This window comes from Salvelinus fontinalis, chromosome 28, assembly GCF_029448725.1.
Source record: "Salvelinus fontinalis isolate EN_2023a chromosome 28, ASM2944872v1, whole genome shotgun sequence".
Taxonomy (NCBI): Eukaryota; Metazoa; Chordata; class Actinopteri; order Salmoniformes; family Salmonidae; genus Salvelinus; species Salvelinus fontinalis.
Window position 1 is genome coordinate 24,571,463 of NC_074692.1, and position 27,361 is coordinate 24,598,823.

A 27,361-nucleotide genomic window follows, 5' to 3' on the forward strand; every position below is an offset into this window, starting at 1 on the left:
ACACACACACAGTTATACATACACACACACACACAGTTATACATACACACACACACACAGTTATACATACACACACACAGTTATACATACACACACACACACACAGTTATACATACACACACACACACACAGTTATACATACACACACACACACACAGTTATACACACACACACACACACAGTTATACACACACACACACAGTTATACACACACACACACAGTTATACATACACACACACACACACACAGTTATACATACACACACACACACACACAGTTATACATACACACACACACACACAGTTATACATACACACACACACACACACAGTTATACATACACACACACACACAGTTATACATACACACACACACACAGTTATACATACACACACACAGTTATACATACACACACACAGTTATACATACACACACACAGTTATACATACACACACACACAGTTATACATACACACACACACAGTTATACATACACACACACACAGTTATACATACACACACACACAGTTATACATACACACACACACAGTTATACATACACACACACACACACACACAGTTATACACACACACACAGTTATACACACACACACACAGTTATACACACACACACACAGTTATACATACACACACACACACACAGTTATACATACACACACACACACACAGTTATACACACACACACACACAGTTATACATACACACACAGTTATACACACACACACAGTTATACATACACACACACACACAGTTATACATACACACACACACAGTTATACATACACACACAGTTATACATACACACACAGTTATACATACACATACACACACAGTTATACATACACATACACACACAGTTATACACACACACACACACACAGTTATACACACACACACACACACACAGTTATACACACACACACACACACACACAGTTATACACACACACACACACAGTTATACACACACACACACAGTTATACACACACACACACAGTTATACACACACACACACACACAGTTATACATACACACACACACAGTTATACATACACACACACACAGTTATACATACACACACAGTTATACATACACACACACACAGTTATACACACACACACAGTTATACACACACACACACACACACACAGTTATACACACACACACACACACACACAGTTATACACACACACACACACACACACAGTTATACACACACACACACACACACACAGTTATACACACACACACACACACACAGTTATACACACACACACACAGTTATACACACACACACACAGTTATACACACACACACACACACAGTTATACACACACACACACACACACACACAGTTATACATACACACACACACACACAGTTATACATACACACACACACACACACAGTTATACATACACACACACACACACACAGTTATACATACACACACACAGTTATACATACACACACACACACACAGTTATACATACACACACACACACACAGTTATACATACACACACACACACACAGTTATACATACACACACACACACACAGTTATACATACACACACACACACACAGTTATACATACACACACACACACACAGTTATACATACACACACACACACACAGTTATACATACACACACACACACACAGTTATACATACACACACACACACACAGTTATACATACACACACACAGTTATACATACACACACACAGTTATACATACACACACACACACACAGTTATACATACACACACACACACACAGTTATACATACACACACACACACACAGTTATACATACACACACACACACACACACAGTTATACATACACACACACACACACACACAGTTATACATACACACACACACACACAGTTATACATACACACACACACACACAGTTATACATACACACACACACACACAGTTATACATACACACACACACACACAGTTATACATACACACACACACACACAGTTATACATACACACACACAGTTATACATACACACACACACACACAGTTATACATACACACACACAGTTATACATACACACACACACACAGTTATACATACACACACACACACAGTTATACATACACACACACACAGTTATACATACACACACACACACACAGTTATACATACACACACACACACACAGTTATACATACACACACACACACACAGTTATACATACACACACAGTTATACATACACACACACACAGTTATACATACACACACAGTTATACATACACACACACACACACATACACACACACACACACAGTTATACATACACACACACACACACAGTTATACATACACACACACACACACAGTTATACATACACACACACACACACAGTTATACATACACACACACAGTTATACATACACACACACACACACAGTTATACATACACACACACACACACAGTTATACATACACACACACAGTTATACATACACACACACACACAGTTATACATACACACACACACACAGTTATACATACACACACACACAGTTATACATACACACACACACACACAGTTATACATACACACACACACACACAGTTATACATACACACACACACACACAGTTATACATACACACACAGTTATACATACACACACACACAGTTATACATACACACACAGTTATACATACACACACACACACACATACACACACACACACACAGTTATACATACACACACACACACACAGTTATACATACACACACACACACACAGTTATACATACACACACACACACAGTTATACATACACACACACACACACAGTTATACATACACACACACACACAGTTATACATACACACACACACAGTTATACATACACACACACACACAGTTATACACACACACACACACAGTTATACACACACACACACACAGTTATACACACACACACACAGATATACACACACACACACACAGTTATACACACACACACACACACACACAGATATACACACACACACACACACACAGTTATACATACACACACACACACAGTTATACATACACACACACACAGTTATACATACACACACAGTTATACATACACACACACAGTTATACATACACACACACACACAGTTATACATACACACACACACAGTTATACATACACACACACAGTTATACATACACACACACAGTTATACACACACACACACAGTTATACACACACACAGTTATACACACACACAGTTATACACACACACACACAGTTATACACACACACAGTTATACACACACACAGTTATACACACACACAGTTATACATACACACACACACACAGTTATACATACACACACACACACAGTTATACATACACACACACACACAGTTATACATACACACACACACACAGTTATACATACACACACACACACAGTTATACATACACACACACACACAGTTATACATACACACACACACACACAGTTATACATACACACACACACACACAGTTATACATACACACACACACAGTTATACATACACACACACACACACAGTTATACATACACACACACACACACAGTTATACATACACACACACACACACAGTTATACATACACACACACACACACAGTTATACATACACACACACAGTTATACATACACACACACAGTTATACATACACACACACAGTTATACATACACACACACACAGTTATACATACACACACACACAGTTATACATACACACACACAGTTATACATACACACACACGGTTATACATACACACACACAGTTATACATACACACACACAGTTATACACACACACACACACAGTTATACACACACACACACAGTTATACACACACACACACACAGTTATACACACACACACACAGTTATACACACACACACACACAGTTATACACACACACACACACAGTTATACACACACACACACACAGTTATACACACACACACACAGTTATACACACACACACACAGTTATACACACACACACACAGTTATACACACACACACACAGTTATACACACACACACACAGTTATACACACACACACACAGTTATACACACACACACACACACAGTTATACACACACACACACACAGTTATACACACACACACAGTTATACACACACACACAGTTATACACACACACACACACACAGTTATACACACACACACACACAGTTATACACACACACACACACAGTTATACACACACACACACACAGTTATACACACACACACACACAGTTATACACACACACACACAGTTATACACACACAGTTATACACACACACACACAGTTATACACACACACACACACAGTTATACACACACACACAGTTATACACACACACACACAGTTATACATACACACACAGTTATACATACACACACACACACACACAGTTATACATACACACACACACACACACAGTTATACATACACACACACACAGTTATACATACACACACACACACAGTTATACACACACACACACAGTTATACATACACACACACACAGTTATACATACACACACACACAGTTATACATACACACACACACACAGTTATACATACACACACACACACAGTTATACATACACACACACACACACAGTTATACATACACACACACACACAGTTATACACACACACACACAGTTATACACACACACACACACAGTTATACACACACACACACACACACAGTTATACATACACACACACACACAGTTATACATACACACACACACAGTTATACATACACACACACAGTTATACATACACACACACACACAGTTATACACACACACAGTTATACACACACACACACACAGTTATACATACACACACACACAGTTATACATACACACACACACACACAGTTATACATACACACACACACACAGTTATACATACACACACACACACACAGTTATACACACACACACACACACACAGTTATACATACACACACACACACACAGTTATACACACACACAGTTATACATACACACACACACACACAGTTATACATACACACACACACAGTTATACATACACACACACAGTTATACATACACACACACACACACAGTTATACATACACACACACACACAGTTATACACACACACACACAGTTATACACACACACAGTTATACACACACACACACACACACACAGTTATACATACACACACACACACACAGTTATACACACACACAGTTATACATACACACACACACACACAGTTATACATACACACACACACAGTTATACATACACACACACAGTTATACATACACACACACACACACAGTTATACATACACACACACACACAGTTATACACACACACAGTTATACACACACACACACACACACACAGTTATACATACACACACACACACAGTTATACATACACACACACACACACAGTTATACATACACACACACACACACAGTTATACATACACAGTTATACATACACACACACACACACAGTTATACATACACACACACACAGTTATACATACACACACACACACACACACAGTTATACATACACACACACACAGACAGTTATACATACACAGTTATACATACACACACACACACACAGTTATACATACACACAGTTATACATACACACACACACAGTTATACATACACACACACACACACACAGTTATACATACACACACACACACACACACACAGTTATACATACACACACACACACACACACACAGTTATACATACACACACACAGTTATACATACACACACACAGTTATACATACACACACACACACACACAGTTATACATACACACACAGTTATACATACACACACACACACACACACACACACACAGTTATACATACACACACACAGTTATACATGCACACACACACACACACACACAGTTATACATACACACACATACAGGGTTGTCTACATTTCATCAGTAACACAGCCTGCTTTCTAGCGGCACATTCAGATTCCCTGACTCATTCCCCACCACAGAGGATTCCTTTAACAAGCTAGAAGGAACCGGAGCAGAAGGACTGGAGCCAGTTTGGGATTTTAAAAGCATCATAGACTGCCCTACTGAACCTACCAAACACTATGGGGGTGGGTTCTGTGACTTTTTCCTCAGTCTTCCTTTGGCTTTCTGACACCTCCAGTTTCTCCACCTGAGAACAGAGGGCAAGACAGGGGTCAGAGAGAGTCGGTCGCCTAATGGGTGGGCTCACTAGACAAAAAATTTTTCATCAAAAAAAAAAACGACAAAATCTTAATGTTCTGCAGACAGAAATTAGGACAATTTATTGGTGTTAACTTTTTGTCATGAAGACAACACTACACACAATATTATACACTACACCTTATAGACTAGTATCAATCTCTACAGTTTGGATGCCTTAGAGAAGATGTCATGCGGAATTGGTGAGAAACTTCACGACAGCTTTCTTTACAGGTGAGGAAGTGTCTTTAAAACTACTCTAAAAGCACTGTTTACAGCAGGGCTGGTGTAAATGTACTTCTTATTAGCATTTCATTGCGTCTCCTGTTGAGGAGAAGCTCAGTCCATGCCAAGATACTGACAGTCCACTTTAATCCAATCTTAGAAAACACATCTCAGTCCAGGAGCAAAACAGACAAACCTAATTCATAACTTAGCATGCTTCTACTACAGGACACTCCTCCTTGCCTAGCAAAATGCTAGATGTCATCAACGCATCTAGAGCTGTTTATCAAAGATATTTTGCTTGGTTAAGAGCATGCATCTTTTTTTTAACTGTAAGTGGTACACTTAACTGCTATCTTATCCAAGGCTAGTTTGTGGTCATTATGTTAAAGTAAAATGTGCTGCGATCTTCCCAGGCAATGCTTTAGAAGTGTGAGAAGCACATGGTCAAATAAAGGCTAATATAACATAAATCAAGCAAGGTTTGATGTATTCAAGTCAAACAGAAATGTTTAATTTACGTCATGTAATACTCTTTGTATACGTCTTAAAAATCACTCCATCTACAGTTAGTTCAAATGCTGCAGCTCAGCTTTTAACAGGCACCAGGAAATGTAACCATATCACACCTGTTTTAGCTTTTCTATAGTGGCTACCAGTCACTTTTAGAATCGATTTTCAAATTGTATTAATCACGTTTAAGGCTAGGAGTGGTTTAGCCCAATCCTATATCTCAGATCATTCATCTCCCTACGAGCCAGGACACAGCCTGAGATCCTCTGGCAGGGCAACGTTGACCATTCCAAAGTCTAGGTTGAACATAAAAAAAACTGGGCATTTGCCATTAGGGCCCTTAGACTTTGGAATGGTCTGCCAGAGATCAGATTTGCAGATTGTGCCTCTTTCTAAATCCCCACTGAAGACCCTTTCATAAAGATACTTGTCACGTATGATTTATTAGCTATCTTGTTTCATTGTCCTTCCTCCGGTCTTTGTTTCTTTGTTGGTACTTTTATTGTATTATTTTATGATGGGAAGGACTGTTGCCTCCATTGAAAAGCGCTATACAAATAAAAGTAGTATTAATAATAAATTCATGCAATTAAATAATTTTGAAGTTAATCCAAACAGCAAAGGCCATTTGGAATCTCTTACGAGTAATAGCTCCAAGTGATGAAGATGTGCCTGGTCTGAACAGCCAATTAACTAAAACCAACTGAACAATTAATGGAATAACTACAACAAACTGCCACAAACAAACTGATTCAAATCATTAGTGTAGAAAGCTAGTAGGGAATATGGTGCATTTGGTTGTCTGTATACCTAGCGGATGCTTCTCACCATGTGGTACTGTGCACTACACTGTTACTGTACATAGCTGTTAAAGCTATATGAGAATAGTCCTACAGATGTGCAGTAGGGATCTGCGACTCCAGTCATCCAGGAAGCGTCACTGTGTCTGTGACACTTCATCTGCTGCCCATCTAACCAGGCGAGTACATTGGAAACCAGCAGACCCTGCAGCCCTGGAGCTGCTGACTAGCCTGGTCCCAGATCTGTTAGTACTATTGCCAACTCCATTGCTGTCATTGTCAGGCCAATACATGACAAGGAGTTGGCATGATAGAACAAACAGATTGACACTCAGGCTAGCTGACTACTGATGTGGAGGATTACAGCACAGCACCTTCCAGAGTTATGGACTGGAGTCACAAATTTGATGACTCGAGACTTGACAGAAAATATAAATAACTTGACTCAAGACTCGACTTTAGTTCTAGTCAGTCTCATCTGGCCAGATTTTGTCTCTCACTCATTTAGTGGAAGAGTCTATGTGGATTATTCTACACACAGCCAGAGGCAGTAGCTGCAGCTACGCACTTGCAAAAAAAACTGCAAAAGATTGGCTAGTGAAATGTACACTGATTGGAGCTAGTGAACAGCTTGCTGATTTGCTGTACAAATGTCAAATTGTGGGGAGAAAGGATTGTGGGGAGAGAGGATTGCCATATTAAAAGAAAATAAATATGTATCTTCAAAAATTGTTTGGTGATCAAGAATATTAACTGTTTACTTTGCAAGCTCACCAGCAATGGGGCAACAATTACTAGCATTGGCCTACTGGTCTTTTGGTATGTAACAATTGCTTGAAATTGATCATTTACTTATGAAGCTTGCATTTGGAATTTGTTTTTAAAATGAATTATTACTGTGGCGAAGACACACCATAGTCGCGTTCTTCACTTGCACTCTCCAAACTCCCGTAAGTGAAGTGCTTTTTCTCTTGTTGAAAATGTTTGCTTTTTCTTTCACACATTTAAATGCATTGGTCCTATGTGGTCAATCTATATTACATCTAATACCACAATAATTGCTAGCGTTTCATCATTCCATCCCTGTACAGTTTATTGCAACACGTAGACATTTCTATTTCATGTTTGATAGGCCTTTCATTTAGCCAACCATTTCTTACCCTCCGAGTGGCGTGATGTTTATTGTGCACACGAACGTTCACAAGATTCATGAGGTACAAGTTCTCTTTTATTTAATGTATGGTTTCCTTTGTTCAAATTTCCCAGAGTTGCGTGTGTCTGTGTCCTACTGCCGCGTTCAAAACAACTGGAAACTCAGGAAATCTCCGACTTCGGTACATTCAAGACAACTGGGAACTTGAAAAAAAGCGAGGTCCGACTCAACGGTCATCCAACTTGGGAACTCGGGACTCTATCTAGAGCTCCGACTTTCCAACGTGATATCACTCACGTCATGATTTGACCCTGTACTTTTCAGAGTTCCCAGTAGTCTTGAAAGCACCATTAGTCTCGGTCATTCTGGTTGTGCGTAACAGGAGCGGGCACACCTCAGTGCCCATAGAAATAGCCCTGTGCTCCACGCTTTGGAGTCAGAACATTGAATAAGAGAAAATTGTGGTGTTGAAATACCATTAATAATCATTACGTCTGATTAAGAGGAATGTACCAATGGATGTGGAAATTGCAGAACCAGTTTATTGGTTGTAATTGCCAATTGGGAAATTGTATTGTCCTAGGCCAAGTGCTTTTATTATTTATGTAGACCTACCTGTTTGAGCTTTGGTTTCTCAAGGCGAGTCTGTACAGTCTTGCCCTCTACCTGTGTCTGTTCAGATGGGACAGGTTAAGCCTGATACAGAGGATATTTCTTTTGGGCTATTGCTTATGTATATTTGGTAAATCTATATATACCTTTTGTAGGATATGGCACTTTCACCATTGGATTACCAAGGCCTGTAAATAAATCTACACTGAGCACGTCAACCTGCCTTGCCTTCTGCTGATGTCATGCCCTCACGACTGATACATGTCCCTATTTTACACTTACATTGACTAGTCAAAATGTGTTGTGTGTGTATATATATATATATATATATATATATATATATATATATATATATATATATATATATATATATAAAAATAATGTATTTTACTTGACAACCTGTGACTCAACTTTGAATTGACTCGAGTCTTGACCCGTTTTACTTGTGACTCGAATAATAGTGACTTCCATCATGTGTTACTGTTCTATCACACTGTTATACCACACTGTTCTACCATGTGTTACTGTTAACTAGGAGCAAGCAGTCAGGGATTAGCAGTTAGAGGAGAGACTCCGGGGTGGCCAACCCTGGTCCTAGAGCACAGGAGGTTGGTGGCACCTTAATTGGGGAGGACGGGCTCGTGGTAATGACTGGAGTGGAATCAAACATATGGTTTCTATGTGATTGATGCCTAGAGGTTTTTGTTTCAGCCCTGCACTTACACGCCTCATTCAGTCTTCAATCTAGAAACACAATTTGCTGAATCAGGTGTGTTGGTGCTGGGCTGGAACATAACTTCACAGGGGGTGCAGGGTTCTCGAGGACCAGGGCTGACCAGCACTCCCTCCATTATTCTCAGTCTACAGTACATGCCCATGGTAGGTTCCTACATCAAAAACCCAGGGTCTATGTTACAACAGAAAACAGACAGAACAAAAAGGAAATAAATAAATAAAGAGCCAGAGACCGTCACCTTCTCCGCAACCTCATCAACCTGGAAGAGAACCAAAAGTTCTATGACCTCATATGGCTTGGGGTCAAAGGAAGTGATGTCATGAGAGATTACTTTAATGCTAGGGTTCCCCACTTAAGTAGTGGCTCATGTTTTTAAACTTAGTGAAGAAATACAAAATAATCAAGTTGTATAATTGTACAGAATCTTTTAGCCTTTGAAAAGAAACTGAGTGAAAGCGTTCCCTAGCAGCATTATCACATCTTTAAGTAAACGTTCCACTACTTTCCTCTTCATTTGTATTGCTTCATTTCGAAACCCTGTCTGCTTTTCAATACCTACAGGACAACTGTCTGTCTGTTACAGGAAGATAAACCAATAATTATGGAAAAATAAAACAGTCAAGTTAGCAGGAAGAGATTGATTATTTATATATTTTACAACATTTTCACCCACTGAAAACAAATGTGCTATGCGTCCCAAATTGCACCTTATTCTCTATACAGTGCACTAATTTGATTAGGGCTCTGTTCAAAAGCAGTGCAGTATATAGGAAACAGGGTGCCATTTGGGACACAGCCTGTGCTTGCTGTGTTTGCAGCAGGACTGACCTTGGTGAGATACTCCCTCATGACCTGGATGAAGTATGGCATGGCAAAGTCCACGATGCTGTGTCTCCAGGCCAGCTCCAGCACCACATCAGGGTGCAGCAGGTCATAGGAGGCAAACAGACAGGCAGCGAAACACTCCTTCCTGCCCTCCTCCAGGAACCACTGCAGCAGGGTCTCAGCCAATTCCGCATCCTTAGACTCGGCAGCATACAGCATTGCATCCTGACGAACACACACAAGAAGAGGGGGCTTTATTGACTGATTGATTGGTGGATTGATTTGGGATCGATTAAAAGATTGATTGATATGAAACTACAGACAGGCTGACAGGGGAAGGTATGCATATTTTTATTTTAAACTTTATTTAACTTGGCAAGTCAGTTAAGAACAAATTCTTATTTACAATGACGGTCTACCCCGGCCAAACCCTAACACGGACGATGCTGGGCCAATTGTGCGACGCCGAATCACAGCCGGTTGTGAAATCGAACCAGTCTGTAGTGATGCCTCTAGAACTGCGATGCAGTACCTTAGACCGCTGCGCCACTCAGGAACATTTTGATTCTCATCGATGTTGCACCAGTGGTTACATACCATTGCAAAGCTGAAAAGCTACTGAGGAGAAAACTGAAGACACTTATTTCAACAGGTTGCAGTTGGCCAAAAATATTCACTAGAATTTCCCTCCTACAAAGCGAAACAGTGTCCACATCAGGCTATAGTCAGAGTAGAGTGAAATGTGAAAGGGTCCAACAAAAATGTTTAGTGCAAAAAGATGAAAACCCTGTGCACAGCAGTGTGTCTGCATCCAGACGCTGGTTTGGCAGGAAAAACTAGTATCTAAAATGTTTACCTTGTATAATTTGTCTTTCTTGCAGAGTTCCACGCTCTGTCTCCAGCGGTTGTTGCCTTTGTAGAGGTATGCTGCGATGCGTCTGAACTCAATCAGCTCATGCTTCTCCAGTCTCTGGGCCAGAACAATGGTGTCAAAGTTACCATACACATCGATCGATGCCCTCAGACCCTATAGACAACACAGGCAGACAAAATCAGGCTCAGAGTCTATGGACAACACTGACAGAACAGTCAGGCTCAGAGTCTATGGACAAAAACACACACAACTCCCTCACCTGGTAGTCCTCCTCCTCTGTCAGCAGGTTATTGAGGGCCTCGTTGACTCCCTTGTTGTTGTGACTCTGGACTGACCGCAGGTAAGGCTTTACCAACTTCAACTGGTTCATCTGGAGGCAGATGTCACATTATTTGGTCTTATGTTGCTGCTAAATATAAAGTGTTCTATTGTGCGATTCAGTTTATTTTTTATTTACATTCATTAAATTCCTGGTTTAAATGACTGTTTTTTTGATTGATTACCTTGGTGAAGTATGTGACCGCTCGGCTGTGGTCTAACCGTGGTGACAGTACGGTCAGAAGGTCGTTTGTCAGCAGAGGTTTGTAATCCAGGTAAAAGGAAAGGGATTTGTAGTACAGCTCCACATTGGCCACCTAGAAAGAGTCATACAACACAATGAAGTTCCTTGTGAAAAGAGGTGAAAGAACTAGAAAATGAGAGCGATTGGCTACAGTTGTGGTTAGTATACTTTTAGCCCTTCAGTGAGGTTCTCAACTGTTTTGTGAGAGAGGGCATGTTACCTTGGCAATGATGTCCTTGAACTGCACCTCCTTCCATGCGTCAGTAGGGTGTGACATCATCGTGAGGACAGCATTGTCATACTCCTCGTATTTATCATACAGAAACACTAGCTCCGCCCACAGGTGGGACTGCTCCGCCGCTCGCAGCACCTGATTGGAAAACCGCAGGAAGTGAGGTAACAGACATGACCGATATGGGAGAGAGAAATATTTACTTCCAATAAATATTTTCAGAGCCACACATACAGATGCATCACACCTTAGGGATGTTGACACGGGACCAGAAGAGTTCCAGATGTTCTCTCATCTTCTGGGGTTTGAATTTGGAGTAGAGGATGGCCAGCTCTGTGAACATGCCCATGTGAGCACGCTCCAAACCTAATGCTGCCTCCAACAGGGCTATCAGCTCCTCATAGTAGCCCCGGTCCTGATACAGAGACACAAACGTGAGTTAACCACAAAACATAGATACTGTACAGACACCTGAAATATCTGAAAACAGTAAACACCTGACAATAAACTATGGAGGGCCTCATCAGGTGAATGATAAAGGGTAATTACCTGATAGTCACTGATGAGCTCCTCCAGTTCATCAGCGTGGATGACGATGTGAAGACCACAGATCTGAGCCAACCGAAACTCCTCCCCAGCCACACACGCAAAACACACCTGGGGGGAGAGAAAGAGAAGTCATGATACACAGCCCAACAAATGGAGCTTCCATCTCTTCCACATAGAGCAGAATGTGTGTAGAAATGTTAAGATGTACCTCCTTCCAGGTGCGTGTGCTGTTGGCTTTCCTGGCGCTGTCCACAGCAGCCTGGTACTCTCCTAGGTGTACCAGCGTGGACGCCAGGCGGGCAAAGTTGGACACATTATTATACAGCAGCTTGGCAGCATCATACATGCCCTCCTCAAAACACCTATCTCCCACCTGGATGAGGAGAAGAACAGGAAGAGAGAGAAAGGGAGGAATGAGTGAAAAGGGAGAAAGAGGAGTTGAGACGAAGAGTATCAGTGACAAAATGTTGCATGTTAATATACAGTTACTTCGGAAAGTATTCAGTACCCTTGACTTTTCCACATTTTGTTACTTGACAGCCTTATTCTAAAAATTGATGAAATAACATTGTTTTAAATAACAATATACACAAACACAATACCCCATAATGACAAAACAAAAACAGGTTTAGACATTTTTGCAAATTTATCCCCAAAAAAACAGAAATACTTTATTTACATAAGTATTCAGACCCTTTGCTATGAGACTAAATTGAGCTCAGGTGCATCCTGTTTCCATTGATTATCCTTGAGACGTTTCTACAACTTAATTCTTATTTGGAGTCTACTTGTGGTAAATTCAATTGATTGGACATGATTTGGAAAGGCAGACACCTGTCTATATAAAAGGTCACACAGTTGAGAGTGCATGTCAGAGCAAAAACCAAGCCATGTGGTCGAAGGAATTGTCCGTAGAGCTCCGAGACAGGATTGTGTCAACGCACAGATCTGGGGAAGGGTACCAAAACATTTCTGCAGCATTGAAGGTCCCCAGGAACATAGTGGTCTCCATCACTGTTTAATGGAAGAAGTTTGGAACCACCAAGACTCTTCCTAGAGCTGGCAGCCCATCTAAACTGAGCAATCGGGGGAGAAGGGCCTTGGTCAGGGAGGTGAACAAGAACCCGATGGTCACTCTGACAGTGCTCCAGAGTTCTTCTGTGGAGATGGGAGAACCTTTCAAAAGGACAACCATCTCTGCAGCACTCCACCAATCAGGCCTTTATGGTAGAGTGGCCAGACGGAAGCCACTCATCAGTAAAGGGCACATGACATCCCGCTTGGAGTTGGCCAAAAGGAACCTAAAGGACTCTCAGAGAATGAGAAACAATATTCTCTGGTCTGATGAAACCAAGATTGAACTCTTTGGCCTGAATGCCAAGCATCACGTCTGGAGGAAACATGGCACCATCCCTACGGTGAAGCATGGTGGGGGCAGCGTGGAGGGGGGGGGGGGTTCAGCTGCAGGGACTGGGAGACTAGTCAGGATCGAAGCAAAGATGAACGGAACCAAGTACAGAGAGATCATTGATGAAGTCCTGAGCGACCTGGAGCAGGTTCTCAGACTGGGGCGAAGGTTCACCTTCCAACAGGACAACGACCCTAAGCACACAGCCAAGACAGTGGCTTCGGGACAAGTCTCTGAATGTCCTTCAGTGGCCCAGCTACAGCCCGGACTTGAACCCGAACAAACGTCACTGGAGCGACCTGAAAATAACTGTGCAGCAACGCTTGAGAGGATATGCAGAGAAGAATAGGAGAAACTCCCCAAATACAGGTATGCCAAGCTTGTAGCGTCATACCCAAGACTCGATGCTGTAATCGCTGCCAAAGGTGCTTCAACAAAGTATTGAATAAAGGGTCTGAATACTTATATAAATTTGATACATTAAAAAATAAAATAGTTTGCAAACATTTCTAAAAAAACATTTTTTTGGTTTGTCATTTTCGGGTATTATGTGTAGATTGATGAGAAAAATAAACTATTTAATCTATTTTAAAATAAGGCTATAATGTAAAGAAATGTGGAAAAAAATCAAGGGGTCTGAATACTTTCAGGCACTGTATATGCATTTTGTACGTATTTGACACCTTTACCTGCTGTACATGGGCATTGTTAGGGCCGCTAACAAACTCATCTAGTTCGGCCAGTCTGCCAGTTTTAGCCAGAGCAAAGATGAGTTCTGTCTCTACGTACGACTCCCGGGCCTTCTTACGAGCCATCTGAAGGAACTTCACCAGATCCTCCCAGTTATCTACAATGCACATCACATACACACAAACATCATACACTACATGACCAAAAGTATGTGGACACCTGCTTGTCGAACATCTCATTCCAAAATCATGGAGTTGGTCCCAACTTTGCTGCTATAACAGCCTCCACTCTTCTGGGAAGGCTTTCCACTAGATGTTGAAACATTGCTGCGGGGACTTGCTTTCATTCAGCCACAAGAGCATTAGTGAGGTCAGACACTGATGTTGGGCGATTAGGCCTGGCTCACAGTGAGCATTCAAATTCATCCCAAATGTCTTCGATGGGGTTGAGGTCAGGGCTCTGTGCAGGCCAGTCAAGTTCTGCCACACCGATCTCGACAAACCATTTCTGTATGGACCTCGCTTTGTGCACAGGGGCATTGTCATGCTGAAACAGGAAAGGGCTTCCCCAAACTGTTGCCACAAAGTTTGAAGTACAGAATCATCTAGAATTTTATTGTATGCTTCAGCGTTAAGATTTCCCTAGCCCGAACCACGAAAACCAGCCCCAAAATATTATTCCTCTTCCACCAAACTTTGCAGTTGGCAATATGAATTCAGGCAGGTAGCGTTCTCCTAGCATCCTTCAAATCCAGATTCTTCCGACTGCAGATGGTGAAGCGGATTCGTCACTCCATAGAACATGTTTCCACTGCTCCAGAGTCCAATGGCGACGCTTGGCATTCCACATGGTGATCTAAGGCTTGTGTGCAGCTGCTCGGCCACGGAAACCCATTTCATGAAGCTCCTGACGAACAGTTCTTGTGCTGACGTTGCTTCCAGAGGCAGTTTGGAACTCGGTGGTGAGTGTAGCTTAGTTATGGTGATGTGTTGTCTTACCGTTCTTGCTGGCCGCGCTGACCACCTCCATGTAGGCTGACGGGTCGTCAGCTTTGATGTAGGAGTCGATGGCCTCTTTAACCAGGTCTCTCTGGAGCTGGGCTCTGGCCAGCTGACTCCATACAGCAGCCTCATTACAACGCTCTGCAAACTCATAGGCTCTGTCCAGGTTACTGATATGCTCGATCAGAACCTAGAGACACAGGTGGACGGTATGGTTACGCTGTGTGAATGAGTAAATGGCACAAAGAAAAGTATTATTGGTATTAAATAGAGGGTACCATGATAAAATATTTGTAAGGAGCACAAAGTAAAGCAAAGCATTATTGGTGCATTGAAATAAAGCAGATACAATGATTAGTTAAATATTTGGATCATCTTCAGACTCTTGTTTACCTGAATGGCTGAGGTATTGACGTCAAACTTTTTGAAGATGGCGAAGGCCTCCTCGAAGAGCTCATTGCTGATGGCGATGTTAGCGATGTCTGGAGCGTCGTAGTTGTCTAGGCGGTTGATGTACTCCATCACACGCGTCCGGTCTGCCTTGATGGCCGTCAGGATCAACAGGTTCTGGAGGTTTCTGGGGGAGAAACAGGAGATAAAGACGCTAGATAAGACATCAACTACAGGTATTAGTAGAACTTCTGAAATATTTTTGTCTTTTCAACCTCAAAGCTTAACTGTGGTGCCAAGTAGTGTGTGTATGAGTGTGAGAGAGAGAGAAAACGTGTGGTGACTGACCGGTGCTCGCTGAAGACTGAGTTGTCCAGTACAATCTTCTCCAGTAGTTCGATGAGCTCATTGGGCAGGTCAGCTGTCATGAAGGCCTTGACCGTCACCGACACCTCCTCTGGGTCCTGGGTCTCTGACAGAGCTGTCTGCACCACCTGGCAAACACAAGGAACAACACAGGGATCCACAGGTCAGAACACAAGGAAGTAGGTAAAACACAGTATACCAACACAGGGTTATCAGAGGGTATTCTACTGACCTGGTCTATGAGTTGGCGTCTATAAGGGTTGTACTCCTCTAGAACATTGGCCCATAGTTCTGGGTCTTTCCGTCTGACCAGGTAGCGAGCCTCACTCTTGAACAGGGAGTTCTCATTGCACACCTACAACAGAGCACAATGAAACCACATCAATCAATGCATCATAGTTGTGTGTGTGGGTGGGTGTACGAGCGCGTGTGCGTGCTCAGACCTTGATAAGGTCCAGGTCACACTGGCCCCTCTCGTAGGCGACACAGGCGAGGTGGGGGTCTCTCTTCTCACAATACTTCCCCACTACAGTGCTGTCGTAGAAGGTGTTCTCCTTCAGGAAGCGCTCCGGGTTGTTGTTACTGTCTATGTAGATCTTAGCCAAGGCATTGTGGGTACCTGGCTCCTCACAGCCTTCGTGGATACGAGACTCCAGCCACGGCAACAACAGCTTCAGTCTGGGGGACACACGAAAATGTACTTCTGAGAACCCCTTTTGAAAACCTAAGTCACACACAATACTTGGACTTCGAAGCACTGCCTCACAGGGGGGGAAAAGAGGCCTGAAAGACTAAATGTTGAGGAAGTACAGGAGCAGACAGTGTTGGAGACCATGTGTGTAAGTGGTGTGTCCTGTACCTGTTCCTCTTCTCCACCTCTGCCACCAGCTCGTCTGTGGAGAACTGTCCTCTCACCACCATGATCAGGTTCTTAATGACATCTTCAGCACAGTCTACATCCAACAGACCTCCTATCACCACCGGCAGCCGGCTAGGGTTCACCTACAAACACACATCAATGCGAGGCAATGACAGCAGAAAATATTTCTAGGATAACTAATGCGATTGGTAAAACCAACACTAAGGTATCTTGACATGTTTCATCTTCCTTCCCTGCAGTGCTGTGTTCCTCACTGGGCCTACTGCCAGACTGATGACTCTTACCTTCTGAACATAGATCTCAATGTACTTCTGCAGAGTGTTGCGGTAGAGGTAGAGAACCAGGTCATGGACAAAGTCAAAGCGGTCACACACTATGATCAGAGGCAGCTGGTCTGTCAGTTTAGCCTCCTGATGGGAAAAAAAAAGAGAGATTGTAGTCTGCTAGACTAACGACTGCGCTAAACGTTCCCCCAACCAACCCTGCTAGGGTCGTCCTGGTACCTTGAGGAAGTTCTTGACCCTGTCCGGGTCGTAACAGTTGCTCTCTCTACAGATGCGTTCCACCTCCTTGATCTGTCCGGTCTTACAGGCCGCCTGGATGTATTTAAAATGGACGTCAGGGTCCTGGCTGAAGTTCACTATGGAACCCAGGAAGTAGAACACACCTGGGAGAGGAAAAACACCGTTTCACATTGGATACGTTTCCTAGTGAATGCCGCCCAGGTAAACCGACACATAACAACAAAAAAAAGGGGGGGGGGGGGGTTAATATGTATTTTTTGGGCGATAGGACCATAAAGAGAGGACAGCAAAGGTAGGAGATGTAAACCCATGGTACACCCCTTTTGTGTTAGCAAATTCATCAGGGACCCCTTCATAATCAGACTCAAGTACAATAAAAAATAACCTACAAGGAGTTTTACTTTGGCTTCTACAGTACATGGCTGATGAACCAAGTCTCAGGCACGGGAAAATATAAATTTTAAAAGGCCCGCCTCTTGGCATCGGAGAGAAAATGTTGCAGTTTAAGCTAATCTCCTGCAATTCTACACATTTTGCCATGAGGCAGATAACACTTTACAGTTCGCAAGCTTAAATTACAAAATAAATATAAAATGGGGAATAGTATTGAGTTTAACAATTTATAAATTGGTGGAGTGCTGTGGATACCAATATCCCTGTGAGCCTCCCTGGCCCATTTTGCCCAGAGTTAAGAACATACATTGTAGATAATAATATTACATTGTTTACACACAGGCCACAAGCTGACACGTTTTAAAACATAATAGGCCAGATCCAGACATACCCTCAAAGCTCTTGAAGGACTCGAAGAGATCCACCAGGGCATTTGTTCCCAGCTGTTCGTGGTATTTAGATGCCACCTGGACACACAGCTGAAGGTTCTGTCGGATGTTGGCTGATAACATGGCCCGAAGACACTCTATAGAGTCCTCTACTGACAGGGCGCCAAAGTAGTTCACCAGCCACTGCAGGGAGAGAGGATAGGGTTACTACAACACACCCCACACAGAGGATACATTTAAACACACCTACAGGTACGTACCTCAGGGTTGAGCAGGTGTGTGTGTACGAGAGTCCTTTTGATGTCGAACAGGTCAGTGTAGTGTTCTAGAGCCCTCTGCAGCAGCCCAGCCTTCTCACACAGCTGGGCGATGTGGGCTCGGTCATAGTGAGTAAACATCTGGTTTCCCAGGATTGCATCGGCCACCTGGATACACGCACAAGTTATAACACAACGGACCAATAGAAATACAACTGACATAATGAAAGGTGTGTGTGTTTACCTGGGGAGCATGGAGGAGGTTCATTTCCAGTAGGCGTGTCTGTAGGTGTCCCTCGGCTGGCTGGTTGTTCTTCAGAGCGTCCAATAGGAATGAGGTGCACTGCTGGATCAGACTGCCCTCCATGAACACATCCACGATCTACACCAATCAGGAGAGAGAGGGGACATCAGCAACCAATCACAGGAGAGAAAGAGGTAATCAAGTGTCACTACTGGACCAGATTGCTCTCGATGTTCAACCCTAATTCAACCTCTAGTGCCATAGACACTGAGTAAATGCCAAAACAATCGTTAAGGTATGATAAGTAATATGGTAATTGCGCCACTTTCTGATATGCTACGGTATACATTTTGAACCTCTCCAATCTGCTATACTTTAGTATCTAAGAGCTAAGTGTTAGAGGGGAATTTGCTCTCAAAGGAGCAGCTTATAAGAAACCAACAGGAAGACAGTATAATATTAAATTTGAAAGAATTCCATTCAGAATGTGGGAATCATCAGGTAGCATGAAATTACCTCTAAACTCATGATTCTAGGTGTGTTTCCAAAAAGGCATCTTATTCCCTATATAGCGCACTAAAGTTGACCAGGGCCCATAGGGCTTTGGTTGAAAGTAGTGCACCATGTTGGGAATAGGCAACCTAAATCTGTGGTTGTGGGCAACTTGTACCCAGAGCCAGTTCAGACAGGAGGAAGGGAAAGTTGATATGCCATTAAAGGGAAGAAGGCTCACTCAGAGAATTCCTGGCATTGCTCTCCCACATGGAATAACAAACCGGGAGGCTCCCACACTGACTGACTCTGTGTGTCTGTGTGTCTGTGTGTCTGTGTGTTACCTGGTTGATGTTGGCCAGGGGCTCCTCATCTGCAACCAGCATCTGAGAGAACTGTAGACCCTGGTCTGGACTGACCCGCATCACATTCCTCAACAGAAAAACCCAGTCTGGAGAGTAGCCCACCTACACCAGGGAGAGAGAGGGAGGCCACATCAGAGTCATCTGATGAGACAAGCAGGATCCCATGCCAACTCTGTATTCATAGAGGAAAATGCTATGAGAGTTGTGCATCCCAAATGGCACCATATTCCCTTCATAGTGTGTTACTTTTGACCAGGGCACTATACTGGGAATAGGGTGCAATTTTCAACACATCCAAAGAGATGTCCTTCCACTCTGGAAGTGAATTGTACCTTCTTGGCGTAAAGCACTATCTTCTGGAACTGTCCGGTCTCAGCGAAGCACTGGATCACCTTGCTGGGTACGTTGGCCCTGAGGTAGACGCTGAGGGCTAGAGTAGGATCTACTGCCTTAACCAGGTCACCAAGCTCCTCAGAACACTCCAGCTACACACACACAGTACATCAACTGTAGCTATAATGCAATTTCAGGGTAAATATACAAAGGGAACAGATTGAAAGTCTCTATGGACCCTGTTAAAGGACTCCTGTTTACATAGTCAGTGTGTGTGAGCATTGTACACCCCCTTTCTAGCTCAGACTTTGCTGATAGTAAGTACACTTTGTGTCAATAAAGTAGCTAAGACAGATATGTGGTTGTCCCACCTAGCTATCTTAAGATGAATTCACTAACTGTAAGTCTCTCTGGATAAGAGCATCTGCTAAATGACTACCATGTCAATGTGGCAAAACTGTCCAGTCCACAGCTGAATCTCCAGTCAGTCCTACCTTGTCCTCTTTCAGCCACTTCTCCAGCAGCTGCTTGCGTCCCTGCTGTAGCACAGGCCTGCACAGCTCCAGAGACTCAAACTTGTTGAGCTGGCCTTCGTCCAGCAGGATGCCAAAGTACTGAAGCAGGGGAGAGGCCTGGCCCGGCTGGCCTGGCACACTCTGGAACTTACGGATGGTCTCCGCTGTACGCAGGATACCCTGGAGGAGGGAGGGGGAGTATAGGAGAGGAAGAGCACAAAATAGTGTTATTGTAGCTAAGTGTATAACAAAGCTAAGGAGGATATATTCAAAGACAATTGTCTCCTCTTAGGTTTGCAAAATTCCAGTAACTTTCCCCAAATTCCTAGGTCTTACAGAAATTCTGGTTGGGGGTTTCTGGATTTCCTGCTTATTCTGGGAATCCTCCAGCTGGAATTTCAGGAAATTTACTGTAATTTTGCAACCCTCCTCCAGACCATCTCCTCTCCCCTGACCCTGGGGTCTGACCTACCTTTGGTGTGGAGGCAGCAACCTTGGCAGCCTCAGAGTAGGAGCCCTGGGCGAACAGCGTGTTGAACTTCCTGGCAAACAACTCATCTGCCCCGGCCAGGTTAGAACGCATGGCCATCCTCAGGCCCAGGTCTGGGTTCTGCAGCACGTTGGTGGCATAGTTAACTATGTTCTCCTCCTCCACACACACTGACAACACCTGAGGGGGGATGCATCAAATTAATTGTCTACTACTGAACAAAGCCCTATTCAAAGTACAACACAACATAAGGAATAGGCTGCAATTTGGTACACAGCCCAAATCAAATCAATCAATCAATCGATGATTAACTCTGAATAGCTTGTTATGTGTATATGCTTTCACATGTATCCACTAAAAACAAAATAACTCTAGTGTTCCTGTAGCATACAGACGGTAAATCTGATGGGATTTAGAGGAGTTCTTACCTGTCCCTTCTTGTTAACCCCGATGATGCCGGAGGTGGGTTCGTGGGGGGCAGTGACGAAGATGGTCTCAGCGCTGATGCGGTTCATATAGATACACACTCCCGACTCCAGATCATACAGGTGGATGTAGCCATACTTAGTGATCAGGTAGATCACGCCATGCTTGGTGCCAATCTGAAGTCAGAATCATGGGGTACAGCTATTACACCCTGTGTATGGGCCAAAGACAACTATGGGTTCTCTTAGGAATTTGTCTTGGTGTTGTACACTGCTATCAACATTGTTGAACGGCAGTTAAGGTTTTTAATAGTTAAAGAAGCCTGAACCGAGAGGTGTGTGTGCAGGTTGCTGATAAGTGAATAAGATAAGGGAAAACACAACCCGAACACAAACAGCTTCAGTTGTATTGGTTAAATACACAGAAAGAAAACCTCCCAGCCAACAGAGTCAGTCTGACCCTTCTGATATACTGCACAACTCATTCATTTCATTCAGGAATTGTGAGAGCCACCCTAAGCCTTCTCTGCAGGGTCTTAAGGGGTCCTTACCTGCATGGCAACGGGGAAGTCTGTCTGCGCCTCGGGAGGGAAGAACACATCAACCGCCTTCTTGGTAAATGGCTGGTTCCCTGTAGCCGGGTGACCCACCTCTATGATATGCAGCTGGAACACAACACGACCACACGTCAACATACTGACCGCATACTAACCACCCATGACCACAGTAACATACTAACCACAGTAACATATTGACCGCATCCTAACCACAGTAACATATTGACCGCATCCTAACCACAGTAACATACTGACCGCATCCTAACCACAGTAACATACTGACCGCATCCTAACCACAGTAACATACTGACCGCATACTAACCACCCATGACCACAGTAACATACTGACCGCATCCTAACCACAGTAACATACTGACCGCATACTAACCACCCATGACCACAGTAACATACTGACCGCATACTAACCACCCATGACCACAGTAACATACTAACCACAGTAACATATTGACCGCATCCTAACCACAGTAACATATTGACCGCATCCTAACCACAGTAACATACTGACCGCATCCTAACCACAGTAACATACTGACCGCATACTAACCACCCATGACCACAGTAACATACTAACCACAGTAACATACTGACCGCATCCTAACCACAGTAACATACTGACCGCATCCTAACCACAGTAACATACTGACCGCATCCTAACCACAGTAACATACTGACCGCATCCTAACCACAGTAACATACTGACCGCATCCTAACCACAGTAACATACTGACCGCATCCTAACCACAGTAACATATTGACCGCATCCTAACCACAGTAACATATTGACCGCATCCTAACCACAGTAACATACTGACCGCATACTAACCACAGTAACATATTGACCGCATCCTAACCACAGTAACATACTGACCGCATCCTAACCACAGTAACATACTGACCACATACTGACCACAGTAACATATTGACCACATACTGACCACAGTAACATATTGACCGCATCCTAACCACAGTAACATACTGACCACATACTGACCACAGTAACATATTGACCGCATCCTAACCACAGTAACATACTGACCGCATCCTAACCACAGTAACATACTGACCGCATCCTAACCACAGTAACATACTGACCGCATACTAACCACAGTAACATACTGACCGCATCCTAACCACAGTAACATACTGACCGCATCCTAACCACAGTAACATACTGACCGCATACTAACCACAGTAACATACTGACCGCATCCTAACCACAGTAACATACTGACCGCATACTAACCACAGTAACATATTGACCGCATCCTAACGACAGTAACATATTGACCGCATCCTAACCACAGTAACATACTGACCGCATCCTAACCACAGTAACATATTGACCGCATCCTAACCACAGTAACATATTGACCGCATCCTAACCACAGTAACATACTGACCGCATCCTAACCACAGTAACATACTGACCGCATCCTAACCACAGTAACATATTGACCGCATCCTAACCACAGTAACATACTGACCGCATCCTAACCACAGTAACATATTGACCACATACTAACCACAGTAACATACTGACCGCATCCTAACCACAGTAACATACTGACCGCATACTGACCACAGTAACATACTGACCACATACTGACCACAGTAACATACTGACCACATACTGACCACAGTAACATACTGGCCGCATCCTAACCACAGTAACATACTGGCCGCATCCTAACCACAGTAACATACTGACCGCATCCTAACCACAGTCACATACTGACCGCATCCTAACCACAGTAACATACTGACCGCATCCTAACCACAGTAACATATTGACCGCATCCTAACCACAGTAACATATTGACCGCATCCTAACCACAGTAACATACTGACCACATACTGACCACAGTAACATATTGACCGCATCCTAACCACAGTAACATATTGACCGCATCCTAACCACAGTAACATATTGACCGCATCCTAACCACAGTAACATATTGACCGCATCCTAACCACAGTAACATACTGACCACATACTGACCACAGTAACATACTGACCGCATCCTAACCACAGTAACATATTGACCACAGTAACATACTGACCACATACTGACCACAATAACATACTGACCGCATCCTAACCACAGTAACATACTGACCGCATCCTAACCACAGTAACATATTGACCGCATCCTAACCACAGTAACATACTGACCGCATCCTAACCACAGTAACATACTGACCGCATCCTAACCACAGTAACATATTGACCGCATCCTAACCACAGTAACATACTGACCACATACTGACCACAGTAACATACTGACCGCATCCTAACCACAGTAACATATTGACCACAGTAACATACTGACCACATACTGACCACAATAACATACTGACCGCATCCTAACCACAGTAACATACTGACCGCATCCTAACCACAGTAACATATTGACCGCATCCTAACCACAGTAACATACTGACCGCATCCTAACCACAGTAACATACTGACCGCATCCTAACCACAGTAACATATTGACCGCATCCTAACCACAGTAACATATTGACCGCATCCTAACCACAGTAACATATTGACCACAGTAACATACTGACCACATACTGACCACAATAACATACTGACCGCATCCTAACCACAGTAACATACTGACCGCATCCTAACCACAGTAACATATTGACCGCATCCTAACCACAGTAACATATTGACCGCATCCTAACCACAGTAACATATTGACCGCATCCTAACCACAGTAACATATTGACCGCATCCTAACCACAGTAACATACTGACCACATACTGACCACAGTAACATACTGACCGCATCCTAACCACAGTAACATATTGACCACAGTAACATACTGACCACATACTGACCACAATAACATACTGACCGCATCCTAACCACAGTAACATACTGACCGCATCCTAACCACAGTAACATATTGACCGCATCCTAACCACAGTAACATACTGACCGCATCCTAACCACAGTAACATACTGACCGCATCCTAACCACAGTAACATACTGACCGCATCCTAACCACAGTAACATACTGACCGCATCCTAACCACAGTAACATACTGACCGCATCCTAACCACAGTAACATACTGACCGCATCCTAACCACAGTAACATATTGACCGCATCCTAACCACAGTAACATACTGACCGCATACTGACCACAGTAACATATTGACCGCATCCTAACCACAGTAACATATTGACCGCATACTAACCACAGTAACATATTGACCGCATCCTAACCACAGTAACATACTGACCGCATACTGACCACAGTAACATATTGACCGCATCCTAACCACAGTAACATATTGACCGCATACTAACCACAGTAACATACTGACCGCATCCTAACCACAGTAACATACTGACCGCATCCTAACCACAGTAACATACTGACCGCATCCTAACCACAGTAACATACTGACCGCATCCTAACCACAGTAACATACTGACCGCATCCTAACCACAGTAACATACTGACCGCATACTGACCACAGTAACATACTGACCACATACTGACCACAGTAACATACTGACCACATACTGACCACAGTAACATACTGACCGCATCCTAACCACAGTAACATACTGACCGCATCCTAACCACAGTAACATACTGACTGCATCCTAACCACAGTAACATACTGACCGCATACTGACCACAGTAACATACTGACCACATACTGACCACAGTAACATACTGACCACATACTGACCACAGTAACATACTGACCGCATCCTAACCACAGTAACATATTGACCGCATCCTAACCACAGTAACATACTGACCGCATCCTAACCACAGTAACATATTGACCGCATCCTAACCACAGTAACATATTGACCACATACTGACCACAGTAACATACTGACCGCATCCTAACCACAGTAACATATTGACCACAGTAACATACTGACCACATACTGACCACAGTAACATACTGACCGCATCCTAACCACAGTAACATACTGACCGCATCCTAACCACAGTAACATATTGACCGCATCCTAACCACAGTAACATACTGACCGCATCCTAACCACAGTAACATACTGACCGCATCCTAACCACAGTAACATACTGACCGCATCCTAACCACAGTAACATACTGACCGCATCCTAACCACAGTAACATACTGACCGCATCCTAACCACAGTAACATACTGACCACATACTAACCACAGTAACATACTGACCGCATCC

At 43.2% G+C, this 27,361-nt stretch overlaps 1 protein-coding gene across 2 annotated transcripts in view; it reads right to left on the reverse strand.

The window, feature by feature from the left end:
* The window catches only part of LOC129826476 (clathrin heavy chain 1-like), a 59,728-nt gene that overhangs the window by 15,394 nt on the left and 16,973 nt on the right, over nt 1–27,361 (reverse strand). The window contains exons 5-32 of one of the 2 annotated variants that reach the window (XM_055887245.1): nt 23,127–23,240; nt 22,579–22,752; nt 22,133–22,330; nt 21,640–21,840; nt 21,145–21,297; nt 20,792–20,914; nt 19,956–20,093; nt 19,715–19,879; nt 19,457–19,637; nt 18,652–18,815; nt 18,433–18,558; nt 18,128–18,270; nt 17,712–17,946; nt 17,501–17,623; nt 17,251–17,396; nt 16,906–17,089; nt 16,510–16,702; nt 15,511–15,668; nt 13,622–13,786; nt 13,414–13,521; nt 13,112–13,279; nt 12,853–13,002; nt 12,574–12,705; nt 12,330–12,440; nt 12,053–12,223; nt 11,200–11,421; nt 10,604–10,630; nt 6,207–6,282 (exon numbers count right to left, since the gene is read on the reverse strand). In XM_055887245.1, coding sequence (XP_055743220.1) covers nt 6,207–6,282; nt 10,604–10,630; nt 11,200–11,421; nt 12,053–12,223; nt 12,330–12,440; nt 12,574–12,705; nt 12,853–13,002; nt 13,112–13,279; nt 13,414–13,521; nt 13,622–13,786; nt 15,511–15,668; nt 16,510–16,702; nt 16,906–17,089; nt 17,251–17,396; nt 17,501–17,623; nt 17,712–17,946; nt 18,128–18,270; nt 18,433–18,558; nt 18,652–18,815; nt 19,457–19,637; nt 19,715–19,879; nt 19,956–20,093; nt 20,792–20,914; nt 21,145–21,297; nt 21,640–21,840; nt 22,133–22,330; nt 22,579–22,752; nt 23,127–23,240 — 4,249 coding nt within the window. The remainder of the gene's footprint in view (nt 1–6,206; nt 6,283–10,603; nt 10,631–11,199; nt 11,422–12,052; nt 12,224–12,329; nt 12,441–12,573; nt 12,706–12,852; nt 13,003–13,111; nt 13,280–13,413; nt 13,522–13,621; nt 13,787–15,510; nt 15,669–16,509; nt 16,703–16,905; nt 17,090–17,250; nt 17,397–17,500; nt 17,624–17,711; nt 17,947–18,127; nt 18,271–18,432; nt 18,559–18,651; nt 18,816–19,456; nt 19,638–19,714; nt 19,880–19,955; nt 20,094–20,791; nt 20,915–21,144; nt 21,298–21,639; nt 21,841–22,132; nt 22,331–22,578; nt 22,753–23,126; nt 23,241–27,361) is intronic. The other variant, XM_055887246.1, reaches the window with a different exon arrangement.